Source organism: Sipha flava, unplaced genomic scaffold, assembly GCF_003268045.1.
Source record: "Sipha flava isolate LNK unplaced genomic scaffold, YSA_version1 289_pilon_pilon, whole genome shotgun sequence".
Classification (NCBI taxonomy): Eukaryota; Metazoa; Arthropoda; class Insecta; order Hemiptera; family Aphididae; genus Sipha; species Sipha flava.
Window position 1 is genome coordinate 620,928 of NW_020272960.1, and position 17,646 is coordinate 638,573.

The 17,646-nt window shown below is 25.9% G+C and overlaps 3 protein-coding genes across 8 annotated transcripts in view; 2 read left to right on the top strand and 1 right to left on the bottom strand.

Moving 5' to 3' along the window:
* The first annotated feature begins 1,659 nt into the window (after window positions 1–1,659).
* On the top strand, window positions 1,660–13,368 carry LOC112685720 (ankyrin repeat domain-containing protein 13C). Of its 3 annotated transcripts, XM_025557677.1 has the most exons (11): window positions 1,660–1,767; window positions 2,026–2,181; window positions 2,555–2,596; window positions 2,741–2,845; window positions 8,017–8,148; window positions 8,228–8,445; window positions 8,508–8,639; window positions 8,871–9,038; window positions 9,104–9,253; window positions 11,896–12,025; window positions 13,139–13,368. In XM_025557677.1, the coding sequence occupies exons 2-11, from the start codon at window positions 2,055–2,057 to the stop codon at window positions 13,270–13,272; spliced, it is 1,338 nt and encodes a 445-aa protein (XP_025413462.1). In that variant the 5' UTR covers window positions 1,660–1,767; window positions 2,026–2,054; the 3' UTR covers window positions 13,273–13,368. The 3 variants fall into 3 exon arrangements, with proteins under 3 accessions (XP_025413462.1, XP_025413461.1, XP_025413463.1); XM_025557676.1 differs by lacking the exon at window positions 1,660–1,767 and having other exon boundaries at window positions 1,866–2,181; XM_025557678.1 differs by lacking the exon at window positions 1,660–1,767 and having other exon boundaries at window positions 1,866–2,181; window positions 11,896–12,021; window positions 13,139–13,317.
* LOC112685721 (distal membrane-arm assembly complex protein 2) lies at window positions 4,343–5,842 on the bottom strand. Of its 3 annotated transcripts, XM_025557681.1 has the most exons (3): window positions 5,756–5,842; window positions 5,588–5,660; window positions 4,343–5,492 (listed from the first exon to the last, which is right to left on the bottom strand). In XM_025557681.1, exon 3 carries the CDS (start codon window positions 5,229–5,231, stop codon window positions 4,383–4,385), a length of 849 nt encoding a protein of 282 aa, XP_025413466.1. In that variant the 5' UTR covers window positions 5,232–5,492; window positions 5,588–5,660; window positions 5,756–5,842; the 3' UTR covers window positions 4,343–4,382. The 3 variants fall into 3 exon arrangements, with proteins under 3 accessions (XP_025413466.1, XP_025413467.1, XP_025413464.1); XM_025557682.1 differs by having other exon boundaries at window positions 4,343–5,231; window positions 5,317–5,833; XM_025557679.1 differs by having other exon boundaries at window positions 5,581–5,832.
* A 2,100-nt stretch (window positions 13,369–15,468) lies between the features above and the next one.
* Window positions 15,469–17,646, top strand: part of LOC112685757 (apolipophorins) — a 45,120-nt gene continuing 42,942 nt past the window's right edge. Inside the window, exons 1-2 of one of the 2 annotated variants that reach the window (XM_025557729.1) lie at window positions 15,469–15,566; window positions 16,427–16,624. In XM_025557729.1, the coding sequence (XP_025413514.1) occupies window positions 16,558–16,624 (67 nt within the window). In that variant the 5' untranslated portion in view covers window positions 15,469–15,566; window positions 16,427–16,557. The remainder of the gene's footprint in view (window positions 15,567–16,426; window positions 16,625–17,646) is intronic. The other variant, XM_025557730.1, reaches the window with a different exon arrangement.

Consider the following 17,646-nt stretch of genomic DNA (forward strand, 5'->3'; position numbering starts at 1 on the left):
ATGTTATCATAATATTATGTTATTAATAAATATTATATTATATGGAGCAGTGGTCTTCAACCTTTTTCGACCTGCGACCCACTTTTCTTACCAAACATTTTTCGTGACCCATGTAAATTTCGATAGCCATGAAAGCCAAATAAAAAAGTTAAAATTATTTAATGTATGCCATATTAGAAGTGCTTTTATAACAAAATAAATCAAATTTGATATTTTTTAGGTATTTAGGAAATTTTTAATTTTTAATACAAGTAATGATATATAAAAAAAAAAATACATGTAATGATATCGAAAAATGTATATGTTTTGATATACAAAATAAATGAGTGCGATATTTGTCCCGGACTGTTTTCACACGAAATACCTCCACCTCAGCTAAATTTAACACAATGCAGTTTATAAATATATGAAATGTAAATGCGATTTATAAATTAAGCCAACCTACCACTTCATTTGATTGTTTATTATTTTTTTCTTTTATTTGAAGATTGAGGCTTCAACAACAAATATTATTAGCTATTAGATGTTACATATTTGATGTGTTAGGTGTTAGATTTAAAATTACAATATTACATATGAAATATTATATAGGTGAAGTTAGATGTAAATTAAAATTTATTAATATAATATTTGTGATACTTAATAATGTGACAATTTTCAGAGTTTGTTTTTCGTTAAGTACTTTTACTATGTTGGATGGCATGTTCAGGTCGGTGCGTATTGAGGTAAATTGTGTTCATTCCTCCACTATGTGTTCAATAGTTAATTATTAGTGGTATATGTTGCATATTGGTTTGAGGATTTTTTCTAATTTAGTATGAGTGTTTGAGAAAAAAGGGTTCATTCTAATCTTCTACAAATTTAAAATAGTATAAAATAGTACGGTTTCGGTTCTATTCGAAAACATTTTTATGCAGTATCATATGACATAAATTATATAATATATATAAATATGATTTTTTTAAATTTTAAACAGAAAACTTATCGCGACCCAATCTTAAAGCTTACGCGACCCAAAATTGGGTCGCGACCCACCGGTTGAAGACCACTGATATGGAGGATATAATAGATATTAACGTGGATTATCAGTTTTCAACTTTTATCAAACTTGTAATCTAAAATTATAAGAAAACTACAAAAATATGGTTTTATCCGGAGTCACCCCACATGTCCGAAGACACCCCATTTTACGGTATACTGATAAATTGACGGCTGCAGATGTCGTATACAATCATTAACAATCATAGAACACCTGTCCAAATTGCAATCCATTATCATACAGTAGTACACAAACTAAATTAGCTCCAGGTAAGTGATCGAGAGACGGCACCGGAAATGTCCGGTTTGATTCGTAGACGTTAACAGCAGCTGCACTGCAATTCATGTTAAAAGTTTTTGAAGTGTTATTCCGGCCCACGTACTCTTCTTGAAATTTCAAACGAACATGAATAATTAGTGGCTGCCACCTAGACGATCCCTCGCACTGTACAATGATCGAACACGGTCCGACCTAACCCTCGTTCCCCCACCAAGGTCCCCGTGTTTCGGTATTGGCAGCGGCCAACCATTTATTAATAAACACACGGTAAAGCCCGCAGGCTGCAGCCGCCGGTAGGGTCGTCGCCCAAATAGAAGTGTCAGCAACGCGGACGGGGTGCAGCGGTTTCATCACACCCGGTAGTTTATCCGCGGTGCGCGTGTGCCGGTATGGAATTGCGAAAACGCGATTACGCAAATTGATTCACGTCATCTGCGGTTCGAGCGTAGGTAAGTAACTTACCTGCGTGCGTGAAATAAATTATGGTATCAGGCGTGGGCGTGGCTTAAACGTTCTGTTCGCTTATCACCACCATTCGTTTTGTCGACGACTATAATTTTGTTGCTCCTTTATCAATATCCCAAACGTTCGAAAAACGCTGATACGATTTTTTGTTTTGCTTGCGAACAATACGATGAATACTCGTAAAACTTCGTGTAAACGGTGAACAGAAAAGTCAAAAAATTACGACATGTAACACGTTGCAGGCAGGTAGTTGACGAAAGGAGCACATACGATGGGGACAACGGCGGATGAACAGCAACAATTTTCTTACCCACTGCACGAGTGCGTGTTCGAAGGCGACGTCCAAGAGTTCGCTAGGTTAATGAGGACGGAAGATTTGTGCAGAAAAGATAAACATGGTACGTCGAGTGCGGAGTTATGGTGATAGGATTCAGATGTAGATCTAGAAATATGAAATGGGAGGAGGCTAATTTGTATTTACAGAAAGACAAAATATATAATTTTAGTAAATACATATGCATATTAGTTTTAATAACATGATAAAATATGAAAAATTAATAATTTTATTTGTCTCTTGACCAATCTTTAATTTAAGACGTACCTCCTATTAAGTATTTCTTACATACTTACATAATAAATAACATGTCTGAAGGAAGGGGTCAAGCCCCCCTTGGATCTGCACCTGTAAATTATTATTATTATATGAAATTGTTACACGACGCATGTGGGTAGATGGCTAAGTTGTGGTATATCCTATTCTTTCTGTTGCAGGTAACACAGCTCTACATTTGGCCATCATGCTTGGTCGTAAAGGTAATTATTTACATTATATGAACAATAAATGTTGAGTGTATGATATTGTTTCTCCAGTTAATTGGTACACTGTTGTATTCCAACCAATTGCCTACTGTTTTGAGGTAAGTTATTAAATTGAACACTAACCGAATTGCATTTTAGACATAGTGCAACTATTGCTTGCTCATAATGCACCGGTGAAGGTAAAAAATCTGAGTGGATGGACACCATTAGCTGAAGCTGTTAGCTATGGGGATCGTATTACTAGTAAGTCCATGTTGTATATTGTTCTTTTTATATAACTTATTATTTCATCAACAATAGTAACTAATAATCCTAAAATAGTTTGTTATAAAATATGATTTCTATAATATGAATTAACCACTGGTGTTAATTATATAGTATCTTTATATGTTTTGTAAACAAAGTTATATTAATTATCATACAAAATTTAACATTGAGTGGCAATATTACATATAAATTTTATGCATAATATAAATTAATTAATAAACTAACTGTTGAATTAAAATTATCTTAGGATATTTTAACTTATTTAATTATTAATAATTTAAATAATATTACTTGAAGTAAATAATCGGTATTAAATGTAATTTTGTTGGATGCAGGAACGGATCTAGGGGAAAGGTTCAAGGGGTCAGCTGACCCACAGTTAATATTTGTTGACAAAATTAGCCTCTTGGAAATTTTTTTCTCTTTTTAGACCTTGATTTGGACTCTTGGACAGTTGAATCATCGGAGTTACTTAAAAAATGAATGAATGTAATTTAAAATTTTTCAATTCATAATTTATATTTTAAAATATATTGTTTCAGTAGAGAGTTAAGTAAATCATATTTTATTCTGTACGCTTGTTGCGCTGATAAAATTAGATTATATTTATTAAGCATAAATAAGTCATTATTGGTGGTATTTTTAATTCTAAAGTGTAGTATAAATATACTTATACACTTTTATGAGCATATTGTTTTTTTTTTTTTACAAGGTATTAATTTCTAATTCAGTTTCATCCCTAATAAAGAGCCTCTTAAAATGGCTTGACCCACAGTTCCCCGACTCTGGATCCGCCCCTGGTTGAATGTAATAAATTTTACTTAAAAATGATAGGTTTTAAATGGACAGTTTAAATTTATAAGTTACATAAAAAGTTTCTATAACTACAAAAATATGTTGATATTGTATCTACAATTCAACTGTCCAAATTTATTAATTTAATTGGACGAAATTATAAGTTTAATTTATTTTTTCTTTAGTTATAGAATTCTATGTGTGTTTTTTTTGTATCTGAAACTAATGTTCCCACATTTTGTTTCATTGTTTAAGAATTAAAATAAATAAATTATAATTGAAATATACAGGATAATAGTGATCCAATTTTATTTAAAACTTATTTTGAAGCAATAAGATTCCCTAATTGTATCAATACAGTTGAGTTTATTCAAAATCCTCACTAACAAGTTATCAAATTATCAAATATCTCATTATCAAATTACAAGTATATTTTAAAATAATTTTATGCAGATAACACCTTTTTTCTATCTCTTCAAATTTTATTTAATATGACAACTATCAATTCAATTCTAAAATTAAAATATTTCAATATTAATTTATAGAATTTATTCGCAACTAGCATAACTAAGAGATAAAAAAAAAATATAAAATATATTATTTAAATATTTTATTGTAATATATTATATTATAGCCAAGTAACATTTTTGTTAGTTATTAATAGTAAAAATGATTTATTATTAGATAATAATTAATAACTATTAATTACATATTTTTCTTATGATTTATTAACATCAATGTTCCCTTCTATAACTAAGTTACAGCTATTCAGATTATCTTCACTTTGTATTGAAACAAATAAACCAGGGATGACATCTTCTAGAGCAAAACAAGCCATTTGAATCTCAATATTATTGCTATTTATTACTAATTCTTTAAGTTGAGTTAGTTTTTGAAGACCAGCTATTCCTGCAGCTGTTACTTTAGGGCAATCTGAAATATCTAAATATTCCAAGTGAGGTACTGCATATCCAATGTAATCTAAATGCCAATTATTTAGTACTGGATTATTTTTTAGTCTTAACCATTTTAATTTATACAGATTTTTCAAATTTTCTAATCCTTGATAATATAATATTACATCTGATGCATCAATTGCTTCAACAAAAAAATTTGGTTCATAAGTTGAAGGTAAATCAGTATTATACTCTTCTCTTTTATTTTCCCATTTTATAAAATTATCTTGACCTCGGAATCTAATAGCAGCATTTCGGTACACAAAAAAATGTGCTGCTGCTAAATCACTTCCTAGTACTTTTACCCGATCAACTGTATAACGTTGGGTATATTTATTATACTCAATATTTTGACGTTTCATCCAATTAAATATACTTTTCATAGACCAATCATATGACATAATACGTGGTGGTCCAAATTTATCATGAGGTATTAACCATTTGATAAATGAACTAGCTTCTTCATTTTTTTCATTGTAAGATTTACGCATAAGTTTATCATACAATAACTTGTTTTCCTCATCTGATAAATCTCTGGAATTGGAAGAAGATCGTTTTGCTAAAAATATTTGTTGTGGACATAATGGAAATAATCTTCGTAGACTATTCATCTTGAGACATATATTTTTACAAATTAGTTCTACTTTAAACTTTTATTTTAAGTAATTCATTTAAATATGGTATTAAACTACTTACATTTTTGGTGATGTGATGCTATAATAATGTAAAACATTAATTAATTATGCAGACTAATTTTAATTTTAAGTTGTAGAACCAAGATTATTTATTTATTTCTTTATCAAGACTTATATTTCTGATAATACGACTTCAGTGTTGCCAAAATCCGTGAAATATATTGTTAATAATGAAACCTAAATAGATGATAATACGGTGTATCACATAATGGTTTAGAATATATCATTAGGTATTTTATATTTTTTATTTTTATTTAGTAATTACTGTATACATTTGAGTATGAAATGTTTTTATAGTCAGGAGTGCTGGTGAACATCAAGTCCATGGCTAGACTTATATTTTTCCTATAATTTATTCAAAAATTTATTTAAGACTTAATTTTCTTACCCAATTCATTATTTTAATGTCTATGCTTATTAATCAAAAATTTCTTACTTACATCACATATCAGCGATATGACATTTATGTTACAAGATTCATTAACATTTGATTCACAATATATTTGTATAAATGTACAATATTTATATTATTCAGCAGGTCTTATAATTAAATTTGACTCACCATAACAAAGATCATTTTTTTTAAAAATTTTTTCTTTATTTGGTACTTAATTAAACAAAAATTTATCATGGAAAAGCATAAAAATTATTTATTATTTTAAAAAATTAAAATATATTATAAAATAAAGTCAATGGTACTTTTTCAGAACTTACTTTAAATTATACTGCTCTTTGGAGAACTTGTTAATACTATTTTAAATTATCATGATAGAATGTTGCAAATAACTTAACTACTAACTAAGTTTATTAATTGTCACGCCTCATAAAAAAAGTTTTTCTTGGTTCAAATATTTTCAAGGTTGTACATAATTTCCGATTTAATTTTAAAGATTTTAAATAATGAGGTGTGCATAGAATTTATGGATATTTTTTTAAATCCTTATTAATTTTTAATATTTTTTATAATGTCTTAAAATAATCATAATTTATATTTTAAACTTAGAGATATGTTAAAACAGTATCAATGTATTTTAAATTTAAAAATAGTATAAAAAAATCATACAATTATTGTTAATTTTTGTATATTGCTTGTATAAAACATAATATGATACTTTGTCAAATTATCTGTTGTTAAATGTTAATTACAAATATGTTCTATATATACTTAGTACTGCCATAAATTTTGTCCCTTATTCAAATATATAATTCACAAAATCAACTTTTAATGATTAAATATTTTGTTGGGATTTAGAGCAAACTTTTTACTCTAAAATACTCCTCAACTAGAAGCCCAAAAGATTGAGATCTAGACTTTCTGAGGGCCAAACCTGAGCAGTAATGCATTTTGATAAATTTTTCTCCAAACAACTCAATGTTAGGAAAATTTAAAGGAAAAGGCCTACTCTAAATTCCATCAAAATATTGAATCATTGAAAGTTGATTTGGGTAAAGCAACGGTCACAATACCATTAGAATAGTTAAATATTGTAATAAATAAGTGGCCAGATCACTTGAAGAAGTTTGTAAAGACAAAAGGTGTAAATTTCGAATAGTATTAATATTGTTGTAGTTATTATGTTGATAAATAATAAATAGCATCAGATTTTTTTATATATACTTATTTTATGAATTATATATATACATTTGAATGAGAAATAGAACTTATGGCACTACTAGGTATATATATATTAAGTATCGTTTCCAAATTTAAAATTTTTTGTATAAACTAATAAAGATTTTTCATGGTTCATTTTAAAATTATATGCATGATCATGTGAATATGAGTATTTAGAAAAAATTGAATTACATATATATATATAATAAAGTTGTAGTTTTAAGATCTAAAAATCTTTTTAAATTTACTTTAATGATGCTAAGTGTTTTAGTATTCATTTTTATTAATATTTTAGATCACTATAATATACATATTTCCAAAAGATCATATACAAAATAATGTTTTTTTTAAATTGATGCAATTATGTTTTGAGTACAAATAAAAGAATCACTTGGAATATTGAAGGACGCAAGAGATACAAAAAACCTATTGATAGATTTTGAATAATTCTATAATATCATATCATTACATATTTACCTTTTTAGCTTAACATGAAACTGTTTTAAAGGACTTTAGGTTATTCACTTTTTATTTATCTATTTGAGTATTTGGTTTACTTTGATGTTTTTTTTCTACACATGCACATTTTTTTTTAATTAGTAGAGCTATACCTTAAATTTTATGTTACACATTATACTAAAAATTAAGTACTGAAGGTATTTTATAGAAGTCATTATTACTTTAAAATTTTCTCTATTTCTCTAAAAAAGTAAAATAAAATATTTATTCAAATCAGTGTGATTTTTATTTCTATTTTATTTTATTTTTTTATACTGAGTGAACAATGGATAATTGTTTTACTATATGATATGTTTATTTTTATTGTGTAGTCTATGTACAAAATTTTGATCTAAAAGGATTGTTTCCATTAAAAAGTATAAGATTAGAAGTTTTGAAAATTTTATCATCTAATCAATTTTTCTAAATACCTCTTTTTATATATTATTTTATAGATAAATCATAAATATATTGATAAATTGAGAACTTAGAAATAGTTTTTCACATTTCACTTGGTTATGATCCTAATTTCAAATTAATTAATTTGAGAAAAATTTGAATTCATTAGAATTTTTTTCTTAAATTTAGTTACATCATTGTTAAAAAAAATGAAACATCAAGCACGAGAGCAAATTGAAGACAGGCGACCAAATTTAGTATCTGCATTAAAACAAGTAGGAGATTTCTATATGCAAATTAAATGGGATTTTCAAAGTTGGGGTGAGCACTGATTAAATGCATTATAAGAAATGTTCATAAATTATTAATAATCATTGATAAATGTATCTGATTTCTTTAGTGCCTTTAGTTTCTAGAGTTCTACCTTCAGATCTTTGTCAGATACATAAAAAAGGTACATCTTTTAGATTGGATACTACACTGGTAGACTTTGCAATGAATGATATGAAATGGGAACGTGGAGAGATTACTTTTTTGTTTGATGGTGATGCCAAACCACCACATTCTCTTATTGTAATGGACAATAAAGCTGGTGTTTACCAACGTGTCAGATATTTAGTAAGAAAATAAAACAATTACATTTTATTTTAAATAAAAAAATTAAATTTTTTATTTTAAAGGAAACTGAAATGGAAATAGAAGATGAAGTAGATCTGATGATGAGTACAGATATAGTAACTGCACAGATGTCTACCAAATCAATAACATTTTCTCGAGCTCAATCTGGTTGGATTTTTCGACAAGATAAAAAAGTATGATTGGATTTTAATTTATTTTCTTAAATTATACTTGTTTAATTAATTATAGAATTTTTTTATGAAAAAGAAAAATTAACAATGAGTAAATAAAAAAATTTAATTAAATAAATATACATGTGTTATAATTCTACGTAGTTCAATAAACATACTAGTTTTTATATTTGCTTATTTGTATTTTTTGAAACTTCAGATTTTAAATAACATTTATATTTACATTTTTAACAGGAAACTATTGGTGATTTTAATGCAGATTTTTATCATATTAATGGCTTAACATTAGAACAGAAAAAACGAAGAGAACATTTATCTGAAGAAGATCTACAAAAAAATAAAGCAATCATGGATAGTTTAACAAAAGGAGGGTGCTCTATTAATATTGACTGCAATGGTGAAGTATGTTACTTAAACAATTGATGTGTTTTTATTTAATTATTGATTTAATAATTTTTATATTAAAGCCTGTAAGACGAGAATCACTCTTACCACCTATACCTTCACTTTGTACATGGAAAGAGTATGTATCTTCTCCAGTAGGACAACACCCAATTCTAGCAAGAGAGTTGGTTTGTAAAAACACTACTAGAGGGTTTAAAGCAACAGTTGCTATGGTATGTATAATTATTAAAAACCAAGTACTGTATTGGAAGTATCTTTTATTAATAAAATAAAATAAAAATAAATATGTTTTAAATAAATAAAAGCTTAGTTTGGAGAATTATTATATTTGTAAAATGTGACCGGTTTCAAATTAAATATTCATCATCAGGTATATAAAAAGTCAATAAAATTATGACTGAATATGAAAAAATGTATTGAGAAAAATTAGTTATTTTACATAGAGATAATTTAGTTTAAAATAAGAGATTATTTAAAATTAGTTCTTATTCAACATAGATATGTTAAGAAAAATAAATTCTTTGATTATTATTATTTTTTATTATCTAAAATATATTGATATAAGATATTACTTTTAAAATCAATTTGTACATTTAAAATATTATTAAAATTATTTTTCATTGTTATAATTATATTTCATTGCGAGTGTGTAACTCTTCTATAACTGAATTAATGTATGTTATTTTGGGTATTAAATATTTCTAAGTCTGTATTAATATCAAAATGCATATTATAGTTATTTTCTAGAACATGTTTAGTAACATTTGAATTAAGGGCAGTATTTTTTAATTTTATTTCAGAAATGTGTTCTTTATATCTTATTTTAAAATTTTTATTTTTCTTACCTAATAAAATTTATTACAATTACATTTAAGTTTATTTATGTCAGCATTTTCAAAAAAAAAAAAAAAATTTTCTGTTTTTTTTTAATTTTTTTATTTTATTATTTTTTTTTTTTTTTAATTTAATAAACGCATTAAAATACCTCAGCGATTATAAATAAATAATACAATTTAACTACATAAAACAACTAGAAAAACAATATTATACAATAAATATAGTTGAAGTAAAAAGCCTTCTGAGAGGTAGAAATTAATGATGGAAGTAATAAGGAATGCATTAGGAAATTAGAAAATATATGGTAGGGTAGAGGGAATATTAATGGAAGAACAAATATTGGAGAGAAGCTGTTTAGTGTGAAGGTCTGAACCATTGAAGAGGAGATGGGATAAGATATAGAGAGGATATAGCAGGATCAAAGTGCCGAATACAGAAGGGAGAATCATTAAGAGATAAATGGAATGAGCGGGCCGGGAGGTGGTTGTGGCCGAACTGGAGGTGAGAAAATAAGATGATAACTTTACGGGAAATAGGGATATTATGAAACCAGAGAAATTGTAGGACACAAGGACAGACTAAGTGATAAGAAACAGCGAAGGTTGGAGTTAGGTTTGACCATTTCCGATTCCACAATCTCAAAGTGTGCGCCTTGAGATTTGGTATAAAATCGGTGTAGGGAATTTTGATTGGATAGGGGACATTGTAATAGCATGAAGTTACAAGAGCAATTTCATTCCCAAAATAACGGTATTATGGAACCCATAAAAGGTCAATAGTATACCCAAGGCTGGAAATGGGGAGGAGGATCGAACGAATTTGGAGAATAAAATAGGAAACGGGTAAGACAAGAGAAGAGGTATTTAAAGCCATGAGGCAAAACTATTTTTTCTGTTATTTACATGTTTGATTAAATTATAATTTGTTATAAAACCGATTTTTAAATTATTAGTAATATATTTATATTTGTTAACATATATATCTAATAAGAACTCATTTTAAATAATATCTTCAATTAAAATAAATTATCCCTATGTAAAATGACTAATTTTTCTCAATCTATTCCTTATTTTATTTTTTCATATTCAGTGGAAATTTTATTGACTTTGTATACACCTGACAATAAATTTTTAATTTTAAACTGGGTGTACTTTATAAATATAATAATACTCCATTCTAAGTTTTTATTTGTTTGTTTATTTATTTATTTATTTCCTTTTAATAACTGTATTCTAAAAAGAAACATTACTAGTTATATGATATAATCCTATACCTATGAGTTTTTTGTATTATATATAAAATAAATTTACAATATGTATAAACAATAAGTAAATAAATTAAAATCTACTAGACATGAGTAAAATGAGCGTCCATCGATGTTACTTTCAATACCTGTGAGTTATGGATAAAGCTCGAATATTAGATCTTCAACTGTTCTATTTAAATTTTACATTTTTATTTTCTCCTTGTATATTTTTAATATTATATATTATGTATTATTCATTTTTCAACTATAGTAATTAATATACTTATTGTAATTATTTACAATTAGAAAGCCTTCCAATTTCCATTGCTTGTTTGTAATAGAGTATAAACACATGATATGTTTTAAATATTTTATTTTTTTCATGAAAAGTGGTAGATGAGTAAAATAAATCATTAAAATGTCTAATATCTCCTTAAAATAGTGTTTAAATTTATAGTTTATAAATTAAAGAAAATTTTAATTTAAACTTTAAATAGTTAAATATATATTCTTGTTAAAAACCATTATAAATGATATTTAAAAAATAAAGTATGTTATTACTCGTTAATGAATATATAAATAAATAGTTTATCAATTGGTTTTTTTTTTAAATTTTTCTTCTTTTGCGATAAAATATTGCTATCATTTGTATAAAAGTTATTTATTCCCTAAACATATTGTAGAAATATTTTAACTTAATTTAATGCTTAATTTTTAAAAATAATTAAAAAATAAATATAAACATTAAATTATTATTATTATTATTCTTAGAGTATGGATTTTCCTCTGTCAGTAGCTATGCTAATGGATGTACTTGAAGTCACTGCCCCATTCAAACATTTTGCTAAACTACGTGATTTTGTTAATTTGAAGTTACCACCCGGGTTTCCAGTCAAATTAGGTATGTTACAATCAGTAGTTAAATGTTTAAAGTAAAACCCATTTGTATAAACCAGTTATGTCCAACCTTTTTTCCTCGGCGGGCCACTTCAGTAAACAATTATCTTAGAGTGGACCACCAAATATAAAATTACAAATAATATCAATATTAATCTAATAAAGTTATTTTGTTACTCATGGTAGGTATATATTATACATGTAGATATTGAATTTATTTTCAAATATTTTATTGACTAGTGAAAAGATTACACGCTGTAGGTACACATTAATTTGATCAATATGCTCTTTTAAGTGCACAGGTTATATCAAGAAATTTCTATCTGAAAATGTTCAAAAATAAAATGAATACATTTAAAAATAAATCGTATTTTATTCTAATTTTATCTCTCTCTTTTGTAATCAACCATTAAGATCATACATTCAAACATATATCTTACCATTCTCTCTATTCATGGCTAGGACATTCCACTCGGCCCTTGGTTCTATTGTTTGTACGTCCTTCCTGACTTGGTCTTCCCATCTAAGTCGGGGTCATCCTATAGGCCTCTTTCCTTGGAGAGTTCCACATTGAACCATTCGTATTAGAGTTCTTTTTTTTCTCCATGCATGTCCTGCCCATTGGAGTCTCCTTTTTTTAATTTTCCTAATTATATCAGGCATTTGATACAACTGTTTAAGTTCCTCGTTTTATCGAATTCTCCATTCCCCTGTGATATCATCTTTACACGGTGCGAAAATTCTTAACATTTTTCTTTCAAATATCAGTAGTCTGTTTTGTTCTGATTTCTGTAGCGTTCATACTTCACAACCATACATTACCACTGGATGAATGATTATTGTAATTTTACTTTTTTTTTTTATTATTTTGTTTTATTTAAAAAAAAAACTTGTAATGAGCCACAGAATACCTTTGCTGGCCACGGGTTGGGCATTGCTGATATAGATATTAAAAATAATATTAAACTTGAGTTATTTTATTCAAGTATATTTTACATGAACTACATGTATATACTTTTTACATGATATTGATATTACTGTAATTACTATTTAATTAATGGAAAGTAAAATACTTATACATTTCTTATTATAACACAATTTAAAAATGTTCATACAGATATTCCAATACTGCCTACAGTGTCTGCCAAGATCACATTCCAAGCTTTTGAGTTCCGTGATGACATAGATTCTGAACTATTTGAAGTGCCGTCAAATTATGTTGAAGATCCATCAAGATTTCCAGATTTATGACGGTTTTTAAGTTCTACAGCATTTTCATAATTTCAGAATTGTATAATTGCCATAACATTTTATTGAAATTTCTTTCTATTTTTTTCAGATACATATAGATTTGGTGATTAAATTTTGATTTGCCTCATTTAATATCATGTGATTGATAATTATTATTTGAGGACTGTATTTATTACTATTGTAAGACTCTCCTATCTACTAAAATGTTTAAGAAAAGATGTTTAGAAAATAATGACTATTATTATTATTATTATTATTATTATTTATTTATTTATTTGTTTATCTTCACTTCTTGAGATTTCTTTAAACATTTTATTTGAATTTACTTATTTCTTTTGTCGCACATCATTTCAACTAATTTTATGAGTTTTAATAAATATATTGTAAAATAGGTTTATTTATTTATTTATTTAGTTTGTCTTGTAATTACAATTGATGTTATTATTATTTTTATTACTATTACTATTTTTTGTTTTATTTTTATATTGACTTGATGCATTTAGAGTTTGTATTTATTTACACTTGAAAAGTATTTTTTTATCCTTCTAACTATAAACTACAGTATTTCATATTTATTGTTTTGTTTTATTAAATAAAATGGGAAATTAAAAAATGGATTGCACATAAAATTGCAACTTTTTTTTAGTTGATTTGGTTTTAAATAATACCAATGTATTTAATAAAGTTAGATAATTATATTTATCTATGTGATGTTAATTGTTTTTAATATTTTTCTCTGTCTCAACATTGTATAATTTTAACTTTATTTATTTATTATATGTACTTTTTTTTAGTAGAACTATTATCTAGTTTTATCATTTTAAATAAGGGTTCGTTTTAACCACATCAGTTTTTTTTTTTTTTTGTTTTATTAACATTTTTCTGTGAATTTCATCCTGTGTTTACTGTGAGTAATAACTAGGGATAGGGACTTCATGCCCTTAAAAACCTTAAAGTATGTATGCATTTATGCTATAAAGAATCAATAAATATGGTATTAAAATATGCATTTAAAAAAATTTATATTTGTATTAAATAAAAAAATGTATTTAGTAATAAATGATAATAATATTTTTAGATATGATAGATATAATGATATGAAATAATTATTTTCTTTTTTTCAAATTTGTTTTCATCTTGTATTGAGTTTTTGCTTAAAATAACAAATTTAAAATTATTTTAAAAATAAATTAAATTGAAAACATTTTTTCTGTCTGTATAGTACCTACTAGTTACCTTGAGCATTACATTGGACTATAAGATATTTTTTGTTGGGAAATTTAAATGACCGTCTATTATCTGCCAAAATATTTTTATATTTAGAAAAAGAACGTCCCACATCTATGGAACTTATTGGTGCAAACTTAAAAAATTGTAGTTTACTACTTATATCTGCAGGCAATCGTCCATAGATTCATTTTTTCCATTTAAAATTTTTTATATTTTTTGTAGTTTATAAAATTCAACTTTTGTAGAATGTATATGTTCTTTTGTGTTTTTAATTATTTTAATGTTCAGTTAGTGCCACACCTTGGATTACAAGTTGAGTGATAGATGAAGAAATAAATCATAATTTTTTTTATAAAAATAAAAAACTTACTCCTTCATATAAATAACTGTCAAATATGCTCTTATACAAATAAAAATTGTTAAATATGCACTTATAAATTAAAAACGGTCAAATATACAAAATATGCAACTATACATTTTAAATATAAACTTGTATTGCTATGAAACAATTTTTTTTAATACTTAGCTATGTTTTTGATGATTATTTAAAAACATGCAAACTCCTAGAAGTCTCGAGCCCTAGTAATAACATTTAAAAAATAAAGTTATCATCACTTTTATTTTTATTTTGTAATTCTTAAAAAAAAAGTTATTAAGTATGTTACAATTTTAGTTGTTACCAAATGATTCAAATTTGGCAATGTTCAGTCAAATTATATTAACAAATTAAAATTGAAATGTATGAAAAATAATGCGTCACACTGAATTTTAATTTATAAACAATTTCAATTGTATTTTGTTGTTGTACACTGCAAATTTATGATTATTAATTTTTGAACAACATTTTATGCAAACGCATAATTTTCTTAACTTTTTTTTCATCAAAATCAATTCAAGATCATGCACTAGGCATCTATTCATTGTTTATCATGCAGTTGTAGTATAAAATAACTTAAAATTATAGAATGGTAACATTAGTTTACAACAGTTTGAGAAGTTAGTTATGCTGTGTTAATGTTTTTAATTTAATAATAAAAGTAATATTCTATTAAAAAAAGTTATTAGTAAGTACTGAAATTAATTACCGATTTTACTAATATGCATTTGATTTTAAAAATGTATAGCAAAAATATATATGTAACTGCTTATATTTTTTGAAGAGTTAGTTAAATAATTTTTATATCAATATTAACACGTTTAAAAATATATTAATTTCTATATTTTAAGAATGCCATTGCTAGAAGTAAACATTTCATTTATTTAAATTTTATTTTATTCATTTATACACCAATAAAACATTGTTATTATAATGATTATTTTTTAAATAGTTTTTATGATTTAATGACATAAATAATCACAGTTTAACGCTTTTATTTCATTTTGGCCATATAAAGAGAATCATTAATATACATGATTACTTATAAGTTTCGATTGTTCTATTTCAAACTCATTAATACCAATTCTTTTTTGGAACTTCATAAGAAAAATGTCTCATACTTATAATGTGGTGGTTGTATAGGTGTAAGCAGGCTTGTATTTTAAGGAAAGCCCACAATAATATTGTGTCCCATCTTAACAATACTTACCTAATATACAGTAATATTAAATAATACATTTTAAAATAATATTATCTTATACTTTTCATCAACGAAGAGAAAATGTATAACTACCTATTCATTAAAAATAATTTCTAAACATTGTAATATAACATAATAATAAAATGGATTTTACGATAAAAATTATTAACCAATAATTATATAGGTAAATCCATCTAGATTTAAAAAAATTAATTATTTATTTATATTAAATTAAAAAAAAAACAAAATACATACACGACATGTTCTTAAGTCTGTCGGAGTGATGATTATAGTTGGTTTTTAAAAATGTTTATGTTCAAAATTTAATTTACCTATATTCTTTTTAGAAAATTCAACAAATTTACAGGGTAAACTGGCCAATTACTAAAGTGGACTGTTTTGATTGCTTGATGCATGTAAGACAATATAAACTGTGAACCAAATTCATTAATTTGGTCGAAGTCGCTCGGAAGTAATCATGGGAACCCTAATACAATTATTTTTTATAGCATTAGCAGTAGGATTGGCTTCGTCGAAATTTTCTCGTAAGTTTATGATAAACATTGCATTAAGCTTTAATTTTATTAAACATGATCATATGTCATTATAATATTTAATAGTCAAAAGTGTTATCTGAGGGTGGTTAAGAGGGGGATATGTTTGATCGGGGAAGAATGGGAGGAAAAAGTATAGTCTTGTCCTTTTTGGTATAATAATCATAAGTTTCAATTACAATTTTTAACTAAAGTATAAAATTTGCGGTAATTTAACATTTTGAAATCGTTGTCAAGGGCTTATTTGAGTTTAGGCCATGGGAGGGAGGGCGAAACTAATTTTTCTTCAATACAAACTTAAAAATAATTTTTCATTACTTACAGCTTATGTTTCTGTTATAATATTCTGATATATTTCAGTTATCAGTTGGCACTCGTAGCGGTCGGACGTGTTGTTTCTGTTTCGCGAGTTCCGTGCGGTAAATTTTAATTACGTATTTCAGTTGATAAAATTTAGTAAGTTTTGTTAAAGTTTCAATTAAAATCTATAAGATGTCTGCTGATACCAAGTGAATAGTTTGTGATAATCGATTCGCTGAATTAGACGTACCTATAAAATGTGACGGATGTGCTAGTCTTGTTCATGATAAATGTTCAGGTCTTACTACATCGGAAATTAAATGTGTGTCTTTGAAAAAAAGAACTTTGAAGTATTTCTGTGCTGGATGTGAAAATGGTCTTAAAGACTTGCCTCAATTAAAAATATTGATAAAAAAATTACTTGTTGAAGTTGAAGGTTTAAAAAATTCTCACTCGTTTAATTCTAATAATTCACTTGATAATGAGTTTATTATTAATGAAATTAATGATCGAAATAGTCGAGCAACTAATCTCATTTTTTATAATGTTGAAGAATGTAACTCTAATAAAACAGATGATCGTATTACTCATGATTTTAATCAAATTCAGAATATTATTAAATCAATTGGTGTGGACAATGAAATAGTACCGTTAAAAGTTATTCGTTTGGGCCGTTATCAAAGTGGCAAATTGCGCCCAATTAAATCTGTTTT